General features: G+C 47.1%; 1 protein-coding gene across 2 annotated transcripts; it reads right to left on the reverse strand.

Annotated features, from left to right (window-relative positions):
• Window positions 1–145: 145 nt before the first annotated feature.
• On the reverse strand, window positions 146–21,673 carry LOC125718097 (amyloid-beta A4 protein-like). Of its 2 annotated transcripts, XM_048991667.1 has the most exons (17): window positions 21,416–21,673; window positions 10,008–10,175; window positions 9,556–9,685; window positions 9,092–9,204; window positions 8,358–8,542; window positions 7,493–7,722; window positions 7,121–7,288; window positions 5,868–6,001; window positions 5,562–5,636; window positions 5,175–5,333; window positions 4,809–4,937; window positions 4,038–4,137; window positions 3,480–3,686; window positions 3,332–3,382; window positions 3,163–3,254; window positions 2,469–2,615; window positions 146–2,302 (listed from the first exon to the last, which is right to left on the reverse strand). In XM_048991667.1, exons 1-17 carry the CDS (start codon window positions 21,479–21,481, stop codon window positions 2,201–2,203), a joined length of 2,256 nt encoding a protein of 751 aa, XP_048847624.1. In that variant the 5' UTR covers window positions 21,482–21,673; the 3' UTR covers window positions 146–2,200. The 2 variants fall into 2 exon arrangements, with proteins under 2 accessions (XP_048847624.1, XP_048847707.1); XM_048991750.1 differs by lacking the exon at window positions 7,121–7,288.
• Between the last annotated feature and the right edge of the window lie 14 nt (window positions 21,674–21,687).

Consider the following 21,687-nt stretch of genomic DNA (forward strand, 5'->3'; position numbering starts at 1 on the left):
TGTACCTTTCCACTTCCTCGTAAATGCACATGTGAAAATATTCAGCGTCCCCTGCCAGCAACAGCCAGCTGGGGGTGGTGTGGTTCCATGGCAGGGGGATGTAGATGAAAGGCAATTCGTCTAACAAATTCAGAAGTGAGACCCGTTTCACATTTTAAGCTTTATTATGTAATATGATGTAGAAAGCTTTCCCACTTGAAGAAAATGGTTTGTACAGTTGCACAAAACATGAGGAAAATGTATACTGCAGCCTGCTGTTTATAAATCAGATTCCATTGAGGATTGATTTTGGTTGTTGATCTCAGGTGTCAGTCACAAATCTCCACCTACCAATACTGACATTTCCTGTTTTTTTTGCACTTTGGCCTTTTATATATAAATCAGTGGTTGCAGTAAGGGAAAGTATACTAGCTAAGGTGGAACTCGGTGTAATTTCTAACCTAGTTCATGTAGAAGTGTGAAGTTAAATTTTCACTTGTCTGTTCTTTGTGAAAGGAACTATGTCTTGCACAAAATAACCCGATATCTACTGCGAGTTTCCAAGGTAGAGTTCCCTTAGCTACCACTCCAATTGAAATCTGTTCAAAATTTCAGGCAGCCAATTATACTTGTTCATGTCGGTAAATTTCCAGAGGCTAGTTTGAGGGAACTTTGAGGGAATTTGGCAAAGAATAGCTACATTCAGTGTTTAACTTTGTCCTACTGTACAGTATCTGACTCAGTACTGTACACAAAGTCACTCCTGAAATGAGTACAGCAGTTAGAAACCAGGTTGTGGGGGTGGGAGAGGCACAGCTGTCATTCTGGCACACATGGACAGACATTAAGGGGGTGCAGTTAGACACTGGATAGACCCAGATTGTACAACAGAATCCTTTAGGCAGGGTTGGTGATGTCACAAAATTTTAATTTCCTGCCAGACTGAGGGATAAAAGGCTAGTTGGTGGTTAGGGTCAGATTTTGGTTCTCACACATCCTGAATTTCAAAGCAAACAGGAAGAGGAAAAGGACACAGAAGGGAAAGAGACATGGCTTTTCTTCTCATGACGAAACTAACAGGAACAAAGCAATGGAGAAAAACATTTAGCTTGTACCTCCACCACTGGAAACGTAACCCTCCCCCAAGCCCACAGCAAAAAACACATTAAAGATGAAACATCTACATAATCAACACGCTGAAGATGCATAGTAAGCCGAAATGAAACCTGAATGATACATTACAGGAAGCCAAAAGGAAGGGGAAAAAAAAAAACATCATTGGAATTCTGCAGTCCCACCTCGGACCACTAGAGGGGGATACGTAAAGATCTCTTAAAGCATGTATCCATAACAGTAGACCAGATTCTGAATCTCATTTAAAGTCACATGGTCACAACTAAATATACAATCCCGCTAATCTACACAACCTCTAGATGTGAAATGATCTGTACAAATAGCAGAACATTTTTATAATGGTGAACGTCATGCACTAAACAGTACAGCTAGTCTCTGCCATATATGCATTACACTTAAATTAAAAAACATTCAGTTTTTTTAACACTTGTCAGTGTTTTTTTCATGAATTTTTCTTTTTTTTGGAAAAAAAAAAGATCAATAGAATAGAATAATTCAAAAATAAAAAAAGCTCATTGAAGTGTACATTTCTTCTTTGCCTTTTACCAATAAGAACCTGGCAAGGACAACACAGCACAGCTGTAATCAAAATGCAGAAGGAAAGAAGAGAAGAGTGAGAGGAAGGAGAGAGGGGGTATTTACACTGGGATATGCCCCCTTGTGCCCAGCGTTTATAGGTGCAGCAGGGAGGGGGTGGAGCAGGACAGCGTGGGAGAGGCTTGTTCTCAGGCGGACATATGGATGGCCAAATCCTGCAAAGCTGTGGAGCAGGACATGCTAGTGGTGGATAGCTGGGAGAGCTTCAGCTGACTAACACAGGCTAGCCGAAACAGCCACTGCATCAAAACTAACTGCCAGCAGCCATTTCTGTGCCAGCTGTAAGGAAAGCAGCCAAAGAACCTGCGGCTTACCGTCACCTGGCGACGGAAGGCTGTGCGTCGCCACGGTTACAGAGCCCCGCCCACGCTGTCCCATTTCGGAACGCCTGGGCATGAGAGCAGGGGTCATGGAGGGAGGGGCGGGACTGGGCCAGGCTGGGGCCAGAGGATCGCAGCTTTTGATGGGGGGGGTGGGGGAAGGGGATGCATCAGTTCTGCATCTGCTCAAAGAACTTGTAGGTGGGGTTTTCATAGCCATTCTGCTGCATCTTGGAAAGGTGGCGCTCCTCAGGGGTCACTGCAGCATCAACCTGTTGGAGGCAAATGGGTGGATAAATTCAGAGGAGACGCATCATTGGCCAGACAACTCCGACGTAATGTAGTTCAGAGAAACAAAAAGTAACTATTGGCCACAACAACAGAGGAAAATGTGTGTATATTTACGGGCCGTAGCAGACATCTACTCAAACAACTCACCTCTACCACTCCGTGATGGATGGAAGTGTACTGCTTCTTCCTCAGCATCACCAGGGTGATGACGATGATGGTCGCTATGACAACACCACCCACCATCAGTCCAATGATGGCTCCCTTGTTGGAGCCCACATCCTCAGCAAAGAACACCTGGTGAGACACAAGATGGAGTGATCACACAAACAAACAGAGAACACTGTGGAGACCTGCTCCTGTAACCCATCAAGAGCCAAAACAAACACAATTCTGAAGCAGAATAATTTTTAATTGGGCTGTTTTTAACTTTCACAACCACAATCCTGTAGCTGTCAGAGACATTCCCAGGACATGGGGACACAGTCACAACACGACAACCGGACAACAAGAGACAGGATGGTTTCTCAGCAGGCCACTGTTACCATGACACCACCGCCTCATTAACTTAGCTACCAGAAGGGAGCTGGAACCCTCTCAGCTCAATTTCACAATCCAGTTACTGGACTTCTGGCAGAGGGTATGGACCAATGAGGTGTTAGAGCACCAACCACTGATTGTGAAGAGCAGAGGCAGGAGAAGAGTAAATCTGGCCAGAGGAGGTAATCCAGAAGAAAGTACTAACTGGAGTGTTAGTGTATAAAAGTCTAAAATGGGTATGATATGTAGATGTATCTATAACCTGGGTTTCTAACAATATATGCATGTCCATTTATGGCCATACCAGTTTCTGATGGTGGACTTCATATCCAGTACTGTCCCTCTCCTCAGCCTCCATGAGCAACTCAGGGATCGTCCCAGGCTTCAGTCCAGAGCCTGAGGACACGCAGAAAGTGTTTCAGAAAGTCTCCAACAATTATGGTTCCTGTGTACCCTCTCACCCATATACCTACCTGGTCTGGTGGAGACTCTATCAGGAGCAGGATGTAAATCAAAAGGCTCAACTGGAGAGATGGAAAATGTGAAACATTTATTCATAATGTATAGCTCCCATTCCTAGCATTAAGCATGGTTAGCATGACGCTAAGTGAGTTTTCCTACCCTGGTTCACTCGTCCGAAGTCCTCAGGATGGATGAATCCTAACCCATCCAGGACCTGCCTATTCTCAGGGGGCTGCGCATCCAAGGGGGCAGTGCTCTCTGGCAAGTCTGGCATCAGGGCATCATTCCCGTAGCTGACCCTGCCCTCGCTCTGCAGGGAGGAGAGCTGCTGGGAGACCTCGGCCTGCTCCCTCTGGAGCAGCTCCTCTGTAGGAGAAGGAGGGGGGAGAGAGAGGAGGAGGGCAAAGGGGTACTGAGACTGGAGCAGATGGACAAAGCATCACAGATGGTACTGTGACGACAAGAGACACGGATTCACTGAGTAACATGGAGGCGGTGGTGGAGGGAGGGGAGGGCGGGCAGGCGAAGGTGTGAAGGGCACAGGAGGAAAGCAGGGTGATGCTTTGAAGGGCATGAACACTGAAGCCCGGAGGGGTGTACGGACAAATGCTGAACTCCATCTGGAGGTGTTTACGGGACCATGAAGATGTCGAGGTGAACAGTTTCAGACACAGACAGGCCGTAGGGATTTGGGGCCGAGGACATCACCACACTCACCGACTTGACCCCGGATCTCATTAGCAACGCTGGGAACCTTGTAGAGCAGTTCCAGAGACTGGTTCATCCTCTCCTCAATCACTCGGAGGTGGGTCAACACCTGGGATAGAGTTAGGCCATCACTCATAAGGGTCTTTATTAGGCAACCTCAGGAGGCATCACCAACCTGAGCGAGAACTCCAAACAAGGCTTACAGTGTTTCCATAAGTAAGGAAGCAATCAGTCTTTTAGTTCTATTGGCTATACAGCAATTCCCAGATGTCATTACATCACCCACTTTATAGGTTTTCATGAACACCAAAGACTCAAGGGAAACATGCACCACTTTTAGCATCACTATCTGAATCCTAACAGGATGACAGAAAAACTGTACATGTGCTGGAAAAAGGTCACTTCTTCAGAAAACCAAGCAATAGATTTCATTTCTAGATTTCTAGCCCAGTGGCATTTAAGGTGTTTTGAAAAGTCAAATCATTATTTTTGGTGCAATTTGCCATGTACCACTAGTACCATTCATGTATTTTAAGGCTGCATGTGGGTTCTTAAGGACATGGACTCATAACATGAACCCAACTGGTTGGAGATCTACTCCAGTTCCCCAAGGTATCTCAACCAGAATTACTCCAGTAATATTTCAAGCTGTATTAACAAGTAACAACTGCATGTTACTTTGGACAGGTAGGTATCTGAATACTTCATGCCAAGCATGAACTGAACAGCACCAGATGAAGTCTAGCCAAAACAAAGCCTCAGTTCCTCAGGGGGGGGTACCTGGGAATGAATCTGAGCGGCCTTCTTGGGGTCCACCATGCGCACGTGCTCAAGGTGTTTGAGGGTGTGCTGCCGGTCCTTCTGCTCTGCACGAAGATATCTCTTCAGCAGGTTGAACACCTGCCGAGGCTGGAAGGGGGGGTAGACAGCTGTCAGAGGTTCCTCTAGTGTCTATGGTAATCTCGGGAAGGGCTAAATCAACTCAAAGCTACTCAAAGTAGAAGGCTTGTGGAATACTGTTCTCGAAGACTCAAACTACGCCCTGGACCTAAAAGCACCCTTAGATGAGTATCTAAGCTTCTTGGGTTTAACATTGGGGTGAGGATGTTCTGCATGGAAGGAGGTAGACACATCCAGAGGGCCTACCCTTGGGGTGGAGGACTGTAGGGCAGTCAGGTAGTTCTCTAGTGCCAGGCGGCGTTTGTCATTCAGCAGTGCCTCTACCCGAGCCATGTGGGTCTCCACCAGCTGCTGTCTCTCCGTGGCAGCCTGCTGCTCCAGAGCCTCCACCTTCTCCTGGAAGCGCTGCTCACACATACATGCAGACCCTTAACCCTCAACGCAGGGCCGTCAAAGCCATGCATGCATCTCAGATTCACATTGAGAATAGGGATCCAGTTAAATTGGGCTATTTGACTGGAAAGGTGACCCAGAGCTCATGGAGTCTGTGTTTGAGCACTAGTACCAGCTTGGAGCTAAAATTGGGTCTCTTTGCTGGTACTGAGAGCCTACTAGTGCAGATGTGCCTCTCACCTGGATGACAGCCTTCTTATCTGCGTGGGAAAGGGTCTTTGCCTCTCTCTCTGCTTCCTCCCACTCCCTCATCACCTGGAGAAACCGAGCGTTAAAAAAAAAAAAAACTAGATCATAAAACTCCCAAGCCATCCTACTCCTCGTTCCTTTTTTTACCAAGAAAAATCAGGTTGTCTTGCGCATTACCCTTCATTTCTTTGTTTTTTTTTTTTTAATTCAAGGCTGCATAACCGGGTCATTAGACATAACACGACTTAGACCCCGTTTCCTCATGACAGTCTGGGTGCCAAGTCTCCTCTTCCATACCTGGGACATCTTCTCCCTGTGCTTGGCCTCCAGGTTCTCCTTTGCCTTCTGGAAGCGGGCGTGCTCGTTTTCATCTCCAGGAGTCTCGAGATACCGGTCAACGGCATTAGGGGGACTGGGGGCGGTGGTGGGCACTGAGAAAGGGATTGACAGAGACGTTTTGATCAAGCGAGGGCCTTCGATACTAGGCACTCGTTAGAAATGCATCTTCTTGGCCGAATTAGCTCAGTGTTTTCAGGTGAAACCTTTGTTCCACATGCAGGTTAGTAAGTTAGAGTACATTTCCGCAAGAGTGGAGGAGGAAGAAACATGGTTGGAAGGTTGTCGAGTTTAGGTGAACCATTACCATGTTGAGATTCAAAGTTTAACTGGCCTTGGGAAACCATGAAAGGAAAGCCTCCCTTCCCTTAGGGCCGGGAACGTGGACAGATACAGCTCTCTCCTTTGTTTGGTCAGGCAGCCATTATTTGAGAAGGCTCCAGTATCTGATCTCAGTTTACCAGCAGCCTAAGAGTTTGACCCCACTGCATACCCCGGAGGGCCGAACTCCGCCAAGCCAGTAAGCAGAAAGATCAGATAGACATTCTGCACCGTCAGAATAGGGGCTGGCACCACTGGAACATGAGCCCGATCTCGCTCGGAGGTGCTTAACCGGGCAAAACTAGACCCGCTTGGGATGGGCCCAGATGGGAGGGGCAAACCCCCAGAGCCAGTAGACGATTCCCATAGTGGTTCAGCCAGAACAGGTAGTGATAGACAAAAAGAGAGGCAGACAGCCCCGCACACCTCAGTTAGGACATGTAAACACATTAAAATACACAAAAATCGCCGGCAACGTTGTATCCCAGACCCTTGCTTCTCTCGCAAAGTTGATTCTCTCCCAGCTGTAGTCTTGCGCAACCCAGATTTAGGACAAGTGGCATTTTTGGAAATTTTTAGACATACAAAAAGGGCTGAATACACAGAACACACACACACACACACACACACACGCACACAACTGCACCCCAAGATGGAGACAAACAGTCAACACCGGTTATACCTGGACCGTATGGAGCTGAAAACAGCATCAGTAACATGGACAGAGCAGGCTGAAGTCAGAGCATCAGGGTCGGGGGATCGGCAGAAGTAGCGCCCACACCAGACAGAGCAGGTAGTGGGTTTAGAGATGCAGAAAAACAAACGGGAGGAGAGGGCAGCCGGCCCAGCAGGTAGGGCTGGGCGGGACCAGGATAGAGCATCCCGGGACTTACACACGCTCCTGCAGACAGACAGGCAGTAGGCCTCCGACTCGAAGTTATTACGGTTGCCCCCGCAGCCCCCGTAGATGAAGGGAACGCAGCGGCCCTCGTCACGGTCGAAGTACCAGCGCCGCAGCAGGGCACGGCACGGGCCTGTCTCCGCACCCTCCCAACACACCTCTGGCAAGGAGAGAGGGTCAGAGCCACACGCGCACGCACACACACACACACACACACACACGCACCTAAACTCCTCATTAATTCCTCCAGCGTTGTCTGAAGACTGGACCACCACCGTCCAATCAGACCACCACTATTGGGGACAGTAATGCAGAAGGGGGCGGGGACACAAGAAGATCTGACCCCCCCCAACCCCTTACTCACCCCGGACAACCTCTTCCACAGACTCGGTGGTAGTAGTGGTGGTGGTTGTCATGGCGATGCCGGTGGCGTACTCATTGGCGTTGCGGTCGTCGGTCTCGGTGTCCTCGTCCTCGTCATCCTCACCGTCACCATCCTCGTCAGCCTCCAGGGTCTCTTCCTCCTCTTCTTCCTCATCATCCTCCGTCGCGGCAGGCTCTTTCTCCTCTGTAGGCCTCATATCCCTAGGCATGCTGGTTAGTTGGAGGACAGGGTTTGGGCGTAGGTTACATTTTTAATAAAATCATCTTTTTTTTTTCTTAATGAGTATTACAGTCTCTCCTCTAATATTTGGGAAACTGCTAAAGGCAGGAAAAACGTTGCCAAACTGGCAGCTGGGACATCCATCCATCCCACCAATCTGACTGCTTTGCTTCTACAGTGGTGAGTCCTGCCAAGATGGCATTACAAAATTCAGCTGATGGACAGACTATGACGAAGAAAGAAGAAGAAAACACCGGAAAGACTAATAACTACTCTGTTTTTGTCTATTCAGGTTAAAAGTCCAACAATGCTTTGAAACATGATATTATTGCTGAAGTAATTAGCAGGAAGTCCCATTAAAGGTGTGCCTTTGTCCATAACGTCTGTCACCTTTTAATTTCGCTTACTCAAACTGCATTGGAAGCACTATAACCGTCCTGCCAATAAAGCTCATTTTGAAAATGGATTTAAATTCATGGGAGAGACGCAGAAACCCTGGGGCCAGCCGAAGGAATGGCAGCCAAAAAGGCTCCTTTTAATAGCAGGCGTCAGCAGGGCCCGAGTCACACGTCGCCTTGAAAACGGGAGCCTGAAGGCATGGGAACAGCGGCGGCTGCATACGTGCCTGTTGTCGGTGTATTCGGTCTCGGAGCCGCCCCACCAGACGTCGGAGTCGTCCTCGTCCGTGCTGTCGGACTCCCGCTCGGCCTCCGAGGGGCAGCACACGAACTCCACGCCCCGGAAGCGGTCGATGCCGCACGGGAGCAGCATCCCGTAGTCGTGCAGGTTCATCGTGCGGTTACCGCATGACTGTGGCCGGACAGACGGAAGCGGGAAGGAAGGAAGGAAAGGGGGGGGGGAGGAGTTCAAACAAAGATCAATTACTTCACGGTGTCCCAATGGAGGGGCGTAAACGGAGCTGAATTTTGGTCAACAGGATATACAAGATAAACGGACCCCAACACAAGCCCAGCCCTGCTCTCTGTCTTGGCATATTGACTCTGAGACCCAAAGAGACCCAATCGGACTGCCTTTTATACATAAGCATAAAGAAACTGTTATTCATGCCATACAGCAGCGTGACAGGACAAGAGAGCACAAAACAAAACTTCAAAGTAGATATAACTCAGAATAGTATAGGTAGGTATTTCTGGAATAAATATGAACCAATTAGGGGAAAAATGGCTGAAACAGACACCAAAATAAAGCGAGATGGGTGTGGGGGGCGGAGTCGGGGATGGACTGGAGGCGGAGTCGGGGATGGACTGGAGGCGGAGTCGGGGATGGACTGGAGGCGGAGTCGGGGATGGACTGGAGGCGGAGTCGGGGATGGACTGGAGGCGGAGTCGGGGCACTCACCTCCTTAGCTACAGTGTGCCAGTGCAGGTGACTCTCGCACGTGTCCATGCGCTCCTGGTGCAGGAACCGGCACTTTTCGGGGACGAGCAGTGCATCACTCACAAACTCCCCAACTGGGACACAGAGGTCAGAGGTCAGCATCTTAATCGCTCACGGTTATACGTGGTTGTTTGTGTGGACTCCCCCTTAGCTATCAATTTAATCAAAGAGTTTCCTAGCCACAGTGTGTCTCACAAATGAAGTTTAATCATTCAATTATTAAACCAAGCCCCCTAGAGGACTGGGAAGGGATAAGGCTTCAAAGTCCTTGGGCTTTTTACAGTTTAATAGCAATTTATAAGATAGAAAGAATCTGATTGAGATATTGCCGTCATGGCAGTTTTCAGTTACTGCCTTAGAGGCCTGCACACACTAAGACACACTGGTGAGTACATGCACTCACATCCACACACATGCACACATACCCAGGCAGCGGTAGGGCACCACGATGTGCAGGTGGCTACGGCAATGAGTCCTTCCTCTTTTGCACCAGTTCTGGATGCTAACAGGCTGGTTAGCCTCGACGACATTGGTGATCTCAAGGTCTGGATACACCTACAGAGAGCATGTGACCAGAGCATTACACTCTATTGTGCCCCCCCCCCCGCCCCCATTCCAGCATTACTGCAGTATGCCTCTTGCCCTCTGTGTTATGCTCCTGATCCACCTCCTGTCAGTATTGCAAGATTCCCCGTTCCCTCTAACCTCTGAAGCATCTCCTGACAGCACTAAAGAACGCCCTGTGCCCTCTGACCTACGACCCCTGACCAATCTCCTGGCAGTAGTGCAGGATGCCCCATGCCCTGTGACCTCTAACCCATCTCCTGACGGTACTAAAGGGCGCCCTGTGCCCTCTGACCTGCGACCCCTGACCCACCTCCTGGCAGTACTGCAGGATGCCCTCCTTGGTGCTGATGCAGCTCTTGGTGCCGGTGGGGTCGGGCTCCCACTTGCCATTCTGGACGTTGACGTGCATGTTGAGTTTCCCACAAAACATGGCGACCTGAGGCTCAGCCAGCAGCCCCATGGATCCGTCTGCTGGAACCTGGTAGAAACCAAATTCATCAAATTTTAACATATCGGCAGTCATTTATTTAAATGTGCAATACCCCTCCACCCCCGTTTAGATTTATTATAATTAAATAAACCCCCATGCATCCACCAGCCGCTCATCCTGGGCAGGGTGCTGGGGGAATTATCACAACTCATTTCTAAAGTGTACTGGCACATCCCTGTACTTAACAGAACAATGGGCAGTCTAGAAAGATCCATGGACTTCCTGCCATTGAAATGAGCTGAATTCAGGGCGATAAACACTGCCTGGTCATTATGACTAAGAACGTGCAGAACAATGCCTAGTCTATAGGTACATTCACCAACAAAATCCAACCAAAAAGCACATGAACAACTTAAGCCTTCAGGTTACAAGCACATCACCTCGGCAGGTTAGCTACGCTAGAACATCACGAACCGGAAAAAAACCTGAGTGCTGCGTTAAAAACAGCAAGAACAACCATCACGTCATCAACGCAAGACGTTTTCAGCGGGATTTGAGACGCCGATCTAGCGAAAGTCCGTGCCTCAGCAAAGCGATCATTACATACCCCACCCACATTCCTGAGAACCATACCGCTGGAAAATCTTAAGTTACTGTTTTTTTTTTTATGGCTAGTTAATCTCAGCACTGAGGACTTCATTGTTTGTAAAGGGTGGGGGGGGGGACGGTGTTCTCAACAGGTAACAAAAAAACCAAACACACAAAAAAAAGCCCTAAGAAATGAACCCGACATTTCCACCATGGCTACTGATGGGGAGCACATGCTGGATTTCACAACAGATTGGCAACAGACCCTGAGGATCGCAGCCTTAGTGACGAAGAGCCCCGTATGGACCATCCATTCATGGCCTCTGGAGGGAGGTAGGGAGTCGCTGGGTGACTCATCCTGAGTCATCAGGCTGCCCAGAGGACCAGGAGGACATAATCGGGGATCTGGGCTGGTCTTCAGACACAGACGCCACAATAAACACAGGAAAGGCAGCGTACAGCTCAGTGGGTTTGTGTTGGTGATCAGAAGGTTTCTGGCACAAATCAGAGTGATGTCATTGTTGGGCCCCTGTGCAAGGCCCTTATCCCCCAACTGCTCAGGGTCCGGCGGATCCTGTTTGACAGCTTCCTCCCCATGGCCATCCAGATGCTGAAGTCCTTGCTACCTCCACCACAGATTTGTACATTAACTCTGCCATCCACCAGCACTGTAACTTGACTGCTATTTGCCATTGCTATCAGTACTCAATATTTACCATGATTTATCACTGTTTATTTATTATTCATTTCTGCTATTTATGTGCAACTCTGCTTCCATCACTGCCTGCTCTAAACATTCCATCATCATCATCATCATCATGTATGTTTATATTGTGGGTTACTGTTGTTGTTTCATTATACTTTGTTGAGGTTTCATTTTTATATATAGCGAGAGAGAGAGAGAGCACTGAAATCCCGGGGAAAGTCTGTATGTCGTGCCACTGCATGTTGTGTACTGAATATGGTTTGCATGACAAAGCCCAACTTGGCTTGCCTTTCTTCAAGATGCAGGTCGATTTGGATAATAACGTCTGCTAAATGAAGTTAAAAAAAAAATAAAAAATTATGAAGATTTCATATCCATCCCGACTTGTCTTCCTCAACTCTGACGTGCAGTTTCACAAAGCAGGGCGTTTAATGGACTAGCAGTAGACACGCGGCTTGGGACCTCAACACCTGCTGGGGGGGCAAAGGAAGGAGTGTCCAGAGCAGGGAGTTACTGATAAAAGTGAGGGGGCACTGACCCTGCCAGGCGTGAGGGACAAGGCACTTGGAGCGTAATCTATAGATGCTTTGAAGCTTCTAACCCAAGGAACACAGACAGAGTTTTACAGTATATAAAGCAAGTTCAGCCGCAACTTTATCTTACCAGACAGACTGTCGCTGGATTAAAGGAACCAAACGGCATTCATTCCACTGTTTAGAGTGAGACACGCTGAGTGAAAATATCAAACGTGACATACAAAACAAAAAGCAAGAAGTTCAAAGAAAAGCTAGAGAACTCGTGCACAGAATTACGGGTGTGTTAACCACACCACCACAAGCTTAAATGGCAAAGGGCTCAGCAATGAATCTTTCCTACCTTGATTTACATATTTGCAAAACAAATTTACTTAAAATTACACAAATTAGAGAATTAGTCAGATGTTTTTATTACAACTCGCACATTTTGTAATTTCATTTAGTTCATTCAACAGGACAGATTTAGGACATTCTAAATATTTAACACTATTCCCTCACTCCCAGAATAACCGCATTTGAGACACATTCCTTAAAGTCATAAATATGAAGGTGTTTTTAAAATGGCCTGGAGCATGCCGTAAAAATAAGTGTCAGGCTTCATTTTTAGGATGTCTGTCCAGCACTGGCTGGTCAAAAACGTGCCTCAGTAATTCCTTCATTTGTTAGATGCTGTTATTCACGTCAATCTAGATCCCAAATGCAAAATGAGCGCAATGCAAACAGCATTTTCACGGAAACTGAGCGTGCCCGCCAACGACGACACCCAACACCACACACAGCAGAAACAGATGCGGGAGTTGCCCACGGCGACAGAAGCCCAGCTGGACGCAGGACGGACCGACGCAGAATAGGTGAATGATTACAGACCTAACACCGGCAGCCTGTCCACCACCCCCCCCACCAGAGCAAACACCCTTCTCCACGTCCCACCATGACTGATCCAGAAGGTCTGTCAACACCCCCTCCATTCTGCCCCCCTCCCCCCACCTCTGCTGTGTCAGAACAAAATTAACCACCCAACCCAACCCGCTAGGATCCTTCCACAGGGAGAAGGGCGATATCTATAATTAGAGGTGATTAAAACGGGAAGCACGGCTTCCGGCGTTTACTGCGAGCAGGAATCCAGCGCTAAGGTCTCTGGAAACGCAGAAAGGGGGACGTGAGGTCAAATTGGGGAGGGGGGGGGATGGGTAGTGTGTTCATGTTTAGATCCAACCCCATTGGGGCGATCAGGAACACAAAGGAATAAACAAAAGATACAAAAGGCACAGGAAGTCAGATAAAGGACAGGAAGGTCCAACAACACATACGTGAGCGAAGAGACACTCAAATACACCACCTGAGGGCACTTTAAAGCCCCAATCTGCAGGGCCATTAGTTCTGACTTTATTTCCCTCTCCAGATTAAAAATCAGTAAAAGCACTCTGGTGTGTTTCACAGAGATTACAGATTTAATCTCACAGGACTGCACTGTGCTCAGCAGATTGATGGGCGCAGTCTGACACACTGATTAATCCTTCAAGATGCAGACGAGGCAGGGAGGCTAGGGAGAGATGAGATGGTGCTTTATCGATCCCCGGAGGGGAATTATTAAAATGAAGAAGCCGGGAGAAATGGGAGATTCTGCTTTAAAATTTCCGCATTACAATTCAACATGCTGCCAAGTCCACTCAAAGGCCACAAGAGTCATTCATCACAAGATCTCCGGTAAGCTGTGAAACTGAAAGTTGGAAGTGTTTATGGTAAAACACACTCGCCACCGTTACTGTTAACCTTAAGGGTCGGCAAACTTCAAAGCCTGTATCGGTTAGTTATAACAGTGGAGAGCAGGATGGACGGTCATAACCATGAGAGTGACCATGATTAATCAATGATGTTTCCCAATAATGGATGTTTGACAGTGAAGAGGCTTTTTTCCCCACGACAAAACCCTCCCCTTCAAGTAAGGCCTCCTTTCCCCGTTATATTTAACACTGAAAGCATTGCTGTTTTGTCCCCAGGCAGATCCCACCCTGACAAACCATCTTTTCAAAGCACAGTGCCACACACAGGTAAACCTGAAGTTACGACTCAGGGGAACTGCTCATGTGGCTCAAAAGGGCAGTGCACACCAAAGCCCGGTACGGCAACACTGCCCAGTGTGCAGATGAAAGCCTGCCAGCCAATCAAGGTGCAGGAAAGAGAGGACCCCCCCCCCCCCAAACACTTCCTGTCTGTACGACTCCCACCCTTCCTGCCTGACAGCAATACAGGGGCGGGCAGCCTGAAAACTGTCTTTGTCAAAGACAAAACCACTTACACAAAGAGACAGACAAAGCTGCCAACACAGTTTCCAGAAACCTGTTCTCACACACACACACACACACACACACACACACACACACACACACACACACACACACACACACACACACACACACACACACACACACCAAGGCCAGTGTCCCGTCTGTGCAAACTGTACCACATAACCTATAGTGGCAACTCAAGGCATCCATCTGCCATCAGCTGCTGATAAAGGGCCGAGGACAGACGAGGGGGGGGGGGGGGGCGGGTGGACAAAAGGGAAAAGCCTTCAAAGGCAGAGCGTAAAGGACAAAATGTAGACGGGGGTGTGCGGCAGGCTGCTGACACAAGCATTACGGTGGAACGTGGCTCGTACACACACACACACACACACACACACACACACACACACACACACACACACACACACACACACACACACACACACACACACACACACACAGCGAAGTCAGTGACGAATGCCGTACACCCGGCAGATGGCGGCTTGCTGTACCATCCAACCAGCACACGCATGGCGGTAACGGCTCATGAAACACGCAGCAACGCACAAACACGAGCCGCGCCAAAGCCCTGGAGGTGCCGCGGGATATCGGCAGGGCGAGGCCTGTGGGCGCTTTGCTGAAAAGGGAATAAAGCGGCCTTTAGCGGCAACGGACAGGAGACGTCAGGACATGCCCACGTCCGGAAAGGAGAACCGGCCCAGGGGACAAAACACACTTTCCCTGGGTTTTAATTAGAATTAAAAAAAAAAAACATTTCAGCCTGCCATTTTCTGTTCGACAGTAGGTCTCATAGCTCTGACGCATGTACATTAAAGATTAATCCTAACCTGTTTGTTACATGTTCAAAACACCAGGAACAATGAATCTGACAAAAGCTGCAGTCAGACAACCTTGCACTGCGGTTGACAGCCCTTTCCCTGATCTCCCGGCGGCTGGACCCTCCCCCATGACCTTGTCCTGACTGTCTAAAACTGACCTCTACAGGAATGCAATGGGTTACTGTTTGGGGAAGAGAGAAAATAATAAAAAAAAACAAAACAAAACAAAGCAAAAAACAAGCAAAAAAAAAGACACAAACCTTTGCTTTGTCCTGCCAGGACTGAGTGAAATCGGCAGATAAGGGAGGATCATGCAGAACAGAAACATTCTCAGGAATACAAACAGGAATACAAAGAGAAAAGACTTCTTCACTCAGAGGACAGAAATTACACAGGGGATGAGAGCTGCCCCCAAAAGCATTCCATGGGGAGTATTGGCTCTGCCGGTCCCACTCTTCATTAAAATATATTTTTAAAAAATCATCTCCTAAGTATTAATAACTTATCATGGTGAGGAGAACAGTGGCTGTGGTTTCTGTCGGAGACAAAATGGATCCAGAGTATGTACGTTTATAATGATTTCAGGGAAGACAAGTGAGACGCAGATGAGCTGATCGGACAAAAGCGAAAGAATCAGGTCAATTGGGGCTTTCAAATTATGGGGGAATTTCAGTGCCATGGTTTCACTGAAGGACTAACTTTAATTGCATATATTTTTTTAGCATTTTATTTAAACACAACCAACATGCACTTGTTACACGGCCTCTAACATGCAGATAAGGGAAGATCCATTTTGGATCCAGCAGGGGTGGGGGGGGGGTGGAGACAAGATTCCACCAGGCAATTAAAATTCCAGAAAAAGAACTCGGACAAGCTAGTCCTGGAGCTTAAAATTTATAGCCGCCAGCAACTTCAGCTCAGCTTCTCAACTTGGGCCTCCTGCTGTGAACGGGAGCAGGTTATCTGCTGATTTCCAATGCAGTAAGTAAAAGAAGCTGCAACATCATTAACTTCATTAAATACATCATTCAATTAGAGGGTATAACCCAGCCAGGGTATTCCAGCTAAGCTCTGTAGAGCCAGCCCTGATGGAGTCTTGTCCCAACCCCGGTGGGATCTAAAATGGATCTTCCCAGCTCCACTCAAGTGCTGGAGGCTTGTTGGTTACCAGGGTTGTTTTTAAATAAAAGAAAGGGGGTTTGGTGGAGCCATAAATAAGACACTCGCGCTTCAGTGTTGGCCGCGTCCCGCCAGGCACAGAAGAACTAAAGATGACAGAACTACAGTCATAATTAGAAACTACATGACTGGATGGGTGGATGTTGTCATAAAAATATATACTGTACAAAATAAAGTACTATTAAAGTAGTGGGTCCATTTCATGACAGAGCAGGGAGCTTCCATTGAATATGTTGTTTTAGGTGGGCAATTTCGATGCTGAAAACACTTTGGCGCATGAAACAATGGATCGCTTGGGCAATCCCTGTCCAGTCCCATTCCTATGCTGCGTGATTTACCTATGAGGTTGTTGGGTGCGGGGCAGACAGGTAGATCTGGGCGCAAAAACATTATAGGATTTTAACAGGAAAGAAAGCAGCGTTGGAATCTGGTAGAAGTGTGATGTGGAGAGCCGCTGAAGGACTGACCGAATTTCCTCCCAAATAATCCATTGCGTAAATCTGCCTGGGAAGAGTGTTAATGAATACTAATTGATACTAGGAAACACATGCGCAGTGAGCTGTGGAAGGAGCCCTGCTTCACAGCCAGTCCAAACTTGCTAGAAAGCTACTGTAAAAATTAACTATCAAGATGAAAAGTCCTCAACTGAAGAGCATGACAGGAGATTCCCCCGCGTGATCTAACCATCATCGGTAGGGCTTCCTTCACCACTCTACTACACACAGGCCACTCAAGTTACGCATATAAATGTTTTAATACCAACACGCATTTAGATTTGAGGAACATGACTTAGATGTGACGTGATGGCTTTTTAACAGTCATGCAATTCTGAACAGGAATTAGAGGATGTTCATTGCTCTTAATCACCTAAGCAGATGCCTTTATATGACTCACAAATTCCCATTTTTAACATCAGTTATCGTAAAGGAAGCATTGAACAAATGCATTTTGAATAATTTCCGAACTGCAGCAGCCGATCTCCCAGAGGTTTGACCACTGTCCTGAGACTCAGAGACAACTGCTGGCTTGACCTTGTTTTGACCTCCCGAAGGACCCCCTCCCCCCAGCAGCCTGACCACACCCCCCTCACAATCAGCATCTGCTTTCATGTAAAGCATCAGCCAATAGGAGGCGTGCTTCCTGTCGCCCACCATATGTCTCCACTGTCCCTTCCTCATCCTTCACGTCACTGTGGCAACACCAAACAACCACCCCCGTTCCTTCTGCGTACATGCATTTGCAGGTCTGGACCAGGCTTTCACGAATGCATCACCAGAGACGTCAGAAACATCAACCAGCAATCCCAAAAAGACCATCCATTGTGCCACCCTGCAGTTCTTTTAAAGCACAGCTATCTACATTTTCAAAGAAGGCACTTTGGGATGGTGACAACCCTGTAGTAAACAGCGTGCATAACCATTGACAGTTTGTTCATTTATTCATTAATATAATTATCCACATTGTGCTACCACAAATCCAAAACAACTAAATTGCCTTTTGACTTCTCAGGATCAGAGGCTGATTAACTCAAGGGAGGGTGAGCATACATAAGACACCAATTAGCCCACAACCTACTGATACCAATGTTACCAAGACATTTCACGGCAGGAAACTCATCACAAAAAGTCCTCCCCAGTGTCTCACACAAAAATGAAACCAGTTCAAACAGGCAGACTTTTTTGTAACGTGGCACCAGTTCCAAGGACAGGTGTGCCAATTTTCATTGTGGCTCAAACATCTCTTAATACAAAGGTAATTAATGGAGATGCACTCGTGAGACGTGAAATAAAGGCCATTGTAAGGATGAAAGTAAGCACCCATCTGATTGGCCGATAGAAAATGATGGACAGGGCAAAAAAAAAACTCAAATCCATACATTTTCTACATCTTATGTAGTAGTGAGCTCAATGCCTTTGCTCTTTTCTTAATATAGCCACAGTATTTGACTGTAGCAGTTAAACTCAAATCAACAGGAAACCGAGATGCCACCGACTGTGGATATTTGGGCATTCTTTGCTTTGAGGGATACATTCAAATGGTAACAATCCTTTGTTAAATGTTCACAGTGGCCAAAATTTAACAACAAAATAATATCTGATTTGATGTTTATTAACATTAAAATCAATCACTCAATTAATGGGCATTGGTCCAACTGGAAAGTCTAAGGCGGGAATGTTACTGAAAGAGCAGAGAAACTGGGAATGTGGTTTTATAAGCTGCATGAGAGATCTTGCAGAGACTGTTGCCGTTGTACCCTTAAAGCACATTTTTAACCAGGACTGGTTCATAAAAATAGTCAGTTTTACAAATCAGTGAAAAAGTCTTTTTTTAAAAAAAAAAACCAAAATGCATGAAATGACATGTCAAAAACCCACAGGTTGCCATGGGTCACACAAAGCACAAGAGGTAAGCAGGAATGCTGCAGGTCGAAATAAAATGTTGCATTGTCAGAACAGTCAGCTGTGACTCATGTTACATGTTTAAAATGACCCAACAAAAATATATCTTGTGCTCACGGTGCATGAGAGAGAACGTTCGTGCAGAATTGAGGTCTGCGGCCCAATAAATTAAGCTCACAGCTTTCACTTGAGCTTGCAGATGCCCATTCCTTGACGTCGGCACGACTAGAAAGGCAGAGATGAAACTGCAGGGGGCCATTTTCTTCTCCAAAAGCACGCTGCAGCTAGTCTTCCACAGAGCATGAAATAAAAGCAGAAATGACTGGAGTGGGAGACAGGAATATCTCCACAGTCCCGCCTCGCTCTCTCAGACAGACCTCTAATTTTAGCATTAGTGTTGCTGCAACAATCTGGTATATGCAGGGGTGCTGGTGGGACAAACCCTCCCGCCCCCATCCTATTTACCATGTCCCCCCGAAATATACACCATACTTGCCACAAGCATCTCAGAAATTAAGACCTTCATTTGACAAGCCAAGTATCAACATTGACTTCCTCCGAGAGTCCCTACCTATAGCTTAAAAAATGCAGATGCATTTAAATAACACACGGCTAGACTTCAGTGTTGCTCTGAACAATAGATTAAGAAAGAAATTGATCTTTAAAAAAAAATACATCAGCAGACAGGGCTGGAAGAGCAGAATGGTAAAATTGAACAACAGGTGCCGAGAGAGGGTTGTTGAAGGGTTGCCATGGGAGTGGGATAATGGGGGAGAAATCACCCTGCAGATAGATAATACTGCCGATTATTTCTATCATGCCGATCCGACGCGCCAAACCCAGGCGTGCCTAGTTACCGTAAATGCCAGCCGTGGCTTTTTCCAAAGTGGTTTAAATTCATTTTTCTACCCTCTAGCTTTCATCAGATATGAATTACAAATCCCTGCCAAATTCATTCCGAAGGCAAACTGACCTTTTTAGAGATAGAGGGAGACAGAGGGAGTATTGTATGCGAATTAAACCCAAAAACAAAATCGCCCAGGTGTCCCCTGCTAACGAAGGTGCACTTTATTTGGGTAAAAGTCACAAGATATGCTGTTCTTCTATACACTGATGACCCTTGTAGTAGAACATTCAAATCCCAATGGAAAAAACAACATAAAATATAGGATATAAGATAATCCTCTTGGTGTCAAGCTGTTCTTTAAAATTTGGTTAACAGCCAATTTTCCCCCCCACTGGTAAGCTAGACAAGTGCAGTAAAATGTCAAAATGCCAAACGGATTTAATGCCCCTCCCTCCAAATTTTCGAAAACTGTAAATCATCCTTTGCCTACATAGTACTTTCATCCCCTGGCATTTGCAGAAAAACGTAAACATTCACTGAAAATGAACGTCGATTTGGAAAGACAGGGTTGAAGATGCCAGTAAACCGCAGTCCATAGGACATGCAAGGGGCTTGTTGGCGCCTCCAGAGATCACACATCCTTAATCACAGAGCCTAGGCGCTACATCAGCAAATAAAGCGCCCCTGTTCATCCCCCCACCCTATTAAAAAGGATGGGATGGTTTGAGGAATCGGCGAAAGTGGCGAAGCAGCCCTCCGTGACATCGCAGCCTCCGACCGGAATGCTGCAGTGCAACGCCGCCATCTTAACTTCTGCCCCAATACATCTCTCTCCTAAACGCGTTTAAAGGGGTTTAACAGCCCCGGCGTCCCCCCCCCTCGTCTGACGGCACCGATGTATCCATCTTATGCTCCAACCAAGTCATTCCCCGATACAAAAACACTACATGTTATCACATGCGCCACAAAAGCATGTATTTCCTCCCGGAATGGCATCCACACCATGGGGATTTAACAGGGGAAAGAAACCACGCAGGAATGGCCAGGGGCACGTCCTTGTTATTCGTTTATATTTTTCGTATGCAAACCCCTCCTAAAAGCTATCAGCATGAAGGATAGCAACAATAATCTGTATAGAATGTGGGAAAATATTTCCCAGTAAATCTAGGCGATCCTTTCCTCCGGTACTTGGGAGGCTTTACAGCGCATCAGGGTACTAGGATTAAATATGACAGCGTCTGTGTTTGCTGTTGCATCAACCTACAGTGCGACTTACAGCGTCCATGTCCTTCTATTTGAGAAAACGCGTAAACGTCTCGTGAAAAAAAAATCCATATCAGCAATTCTCCTAACGCCATGCTCTAAAACCCTAGCAGTATAATGTTTTTCGGACGAAAAGAAGCTTTAACCGTTTTGCAACGTTTCTGCAACGTTACCCCAAGCGCACAATGACGTACGCTCCCACTCCAAGTCCAAAGGAAAATGTTTTTCACGACCAACAATAGTTAGGTGTCTAGTTACTAGTAATAACGCGTTAACAATAATGTTCGGCATCAATTTGGGGTAATTTATTTTATAATCGCTTTTGATCTGCAAACCAATACAAGCAGTCGCACATATTCAGAGAGATGAAAGAGCAACAAAAGAAAAATAGATATTAGATATTTATGAGCGCTGTCGCATTGACTGGGTGTAAGGGTACCAGATATAAGTATATTCTAAGCCCTAGCGCCCGCTTATGTGGGGACTGATTATGCTTGATTTCTGATCTTTGGAACATAACGATCCTCGGGTTTGAAATCGCCAGAAAACTCCTGAAATGGCAGCGGGAAGGAAGAGAAAAGCAACACGGGTCGCTCAGACCCGCTCACCGCGACAGACGTCTGTTTGCCCACCGTTTTCCTACCTCAACAGCAAGTGCCGAGGTGGCCACCATCATCATCAGCAACAAGAAAACCGCACGATCCCCCATGTCGTATTCCCGGATCGCCTTCTCGTCTAAATGTAGGATTTCTGTGGTTTTTTTTTGACTGCGTTAAATATCCGCTGTATAGTGAACGCCTGTCCGCTTCTCGACGCCTGGGACGTGTGATAGGGAGCAGAGCCGGAGCCTGTGCAAGCTGCTCAAACGCCAGTCACCTGACCGGACAGCAGAAGAATAGATCTGAGGGGAGGGTG

This window comes from Brienomyrus brachyistius, chromosome 1 (genome assembly GCF_023856365.1).
Source record: "Brienomyrus brachyistius isolate T26 chromosome 1, BBRACH_0.4, whole genome shotgun sequence".
In the NCBI taxonomy this organism is placed as follows: Eukaryota; Metazoa; Chordata; class Actinopteri; order Osteoglossiformes; family Mormyridae; genus Brienomyrus; species Brienomyrus brachyistius.

Excerpts from the sequence above, each read along its gene's own strand:
- LOC125718097 (XM_048991667.1), bottom strand. The coding sequence starts at position 21,481 with ATGGGGGATCGTGCGGTTTTCTTGTTGCTGATGATGATGGTGGCCACC. Across the intron at positions 6,002-7,120 it reads GTCTGTCTGCAGGAGCGTGT|TGCCCACCACCGCCCCCAGT; the intron begins GTAAGTCCCGGG and ends TCCCTTTCTCAG. Across the intron at positions 5,334-5,561 it reads ATAAGAAGGCTGTCATCCAG|CGCTTCCAGGAGAAGGTGGA; the intron begins GTGAGAGGCACA and ends ATGTGTGAGCAG.